Consider the following 1,576-nt stretch of genomic DNA (forward strand, 5'->3'; position numbering starts at 1 on the left):
CCTCTGTGAGGTCAAGACCAGCCTGGTCTACAGAGCAAGTTCTGTAGTTATATGGAGAACCTCTGACTTGAAAAACCAAAAGAAGAAGCAAATAGAAAGAGGAGGAGGAGGAAGAGAAGAAGGAAGAGGAGTGAGAGGTGGAGGAGGAGGAAAAAAGGAAAGAAAGGGAAAGTGTTGGACATTTCATCACTTCTCTCTGCTCCTGAGCTGTCAATCAGTATATTTTCCTACAAACATCATTTTTAAAATTTTTTAAAATACAGTCCATTTATTTGGTACACTAGAACTAACTAACCTGACCCACATCATAATGCTTCCGAGTGACATCATCATACAGATCTTTCTCATATTCCAGTTTTGTCTTGGTGTCATAGGGAACTCATCACTGTTAATGTTATATGTATACATTTTCTTCTTCAGACCTCATGTTAAGAAGTTAATAGATTCCATTTTCATGCATCTGACAATAGTTAATATGTCAACGATCATATTCACATTGATTAAAGATATCATGTTTTCCTTTAGAGTACCCAATTTTCTGGACGATGTTGGTTGTAAGGCAGTTTTGTTTTCATTCAGAGTCAGCCGGGGTCTGTCCATCTGCACCACCTCTGTTCTAAGCACATTCCAAGTCATCACCATCACTCCCAGCAGTTCTAAGTGGGCCTCCTGGCTGAAGCCTAGACTCTCCACATGGATTCTTTCTTCCTTACTTTGCTCCTGGCTTATTAACCTACTTATCTACGGGTATATGCTTGACATGGTAATAGCCAAAAACAATTATACTTACATTGGCCGTGGATATTCACATGGTTACTGTCAAAACAAGAAATTTGGGAGCCACGATTCAGGATCATTTTTTAGCCTAATTATCACTCATGATCTTTTCTATGTGGCTGTCATGATGTGGGCCAGTCTCTACATGGTGATTTTCCTATACAGACACCGCAAAACAACTCAACATCTCCACAGACCAAGCCTTTCCTCCCAGCCATCTCCTGAGCAGAAAGCCAATCACAGCATCCTGTCTCTGGTGAGCTGCTTTGTGTTAACTTATTGGTTGAACAACTCCATCACACTTTATAGTTTTTATACAAAAGAAAAAATTCCAAGATTGGAGTCAGTTAATACGATTTTTGTAACAAGCTATCCAACCATCTGCCCTTTTTTACTCATGAAGAATAATAAAGTTATTTTGCAATTTACTTCTTCATTTTCTGTACTGAGAATGACCTGTTTTCAGAGTTCACTCCATGGCTGAACTGAAACCCACACTTTCTTCACATTAAAACACTGTCTTGTGATTTTCGTGGAATAAAGAATTTGAATGTGATCTTGAATACCAGAAATGATATTAGTTATAATTCAAACATTCTGTACAGTATTAAAATTTTACGTAGTTAACAGCTTTCTTGAATACAAATCCATACACATAATTTTAATAATTTTAAAATTTATTACCTACTCAAACTATGACATTTTGTCCAAAACGAATATATGTTAAATATTTTGAATAACACTTTCTTTCTTGATTTTTCTTCTTCTCAGCACCTCCTGGTACCTTCCCCAAAATTGA

The 1,576-nt window shown here is 36.9% G+C and overlaps 1 protein-coding gene across 1 annotated transcript; it reads left to right on the forward strand.

The window, feature by feature from the left end:
- The first annotated feature begins 310 nt into the window (after nucleotides 1-310).
- Nucleotides 311-1,261, forward strand: LOC127683696 (vomeronasal type-1 receptor 2-like). The gene has a single exon (XM_052180969.1). It carries the CDS (start codon nucleotides 311-313, stop codon nucleotides 1,259-1,261), a length of 951 nt encoding a protein of 316 aa, XP_052036929.1.
- Nucleotides 1,262-1,576: the final 315 nt, after the last annotated feature.

This window comes from Apodemus sylvaticus, chromosome 1, assembly GCF_947179515.1.
Source record: "Apodemus sylvaticus chromosome 1, mApoSyl1.1, whole genome shotgun sequence".
Taxonomy (NCBI): domain Eukaryota; kingdom Metazoa; phylum Chordata; class Mammalia; order Rodentia; family Muridae; genus Apodemus; species Apodemus sylvaticus.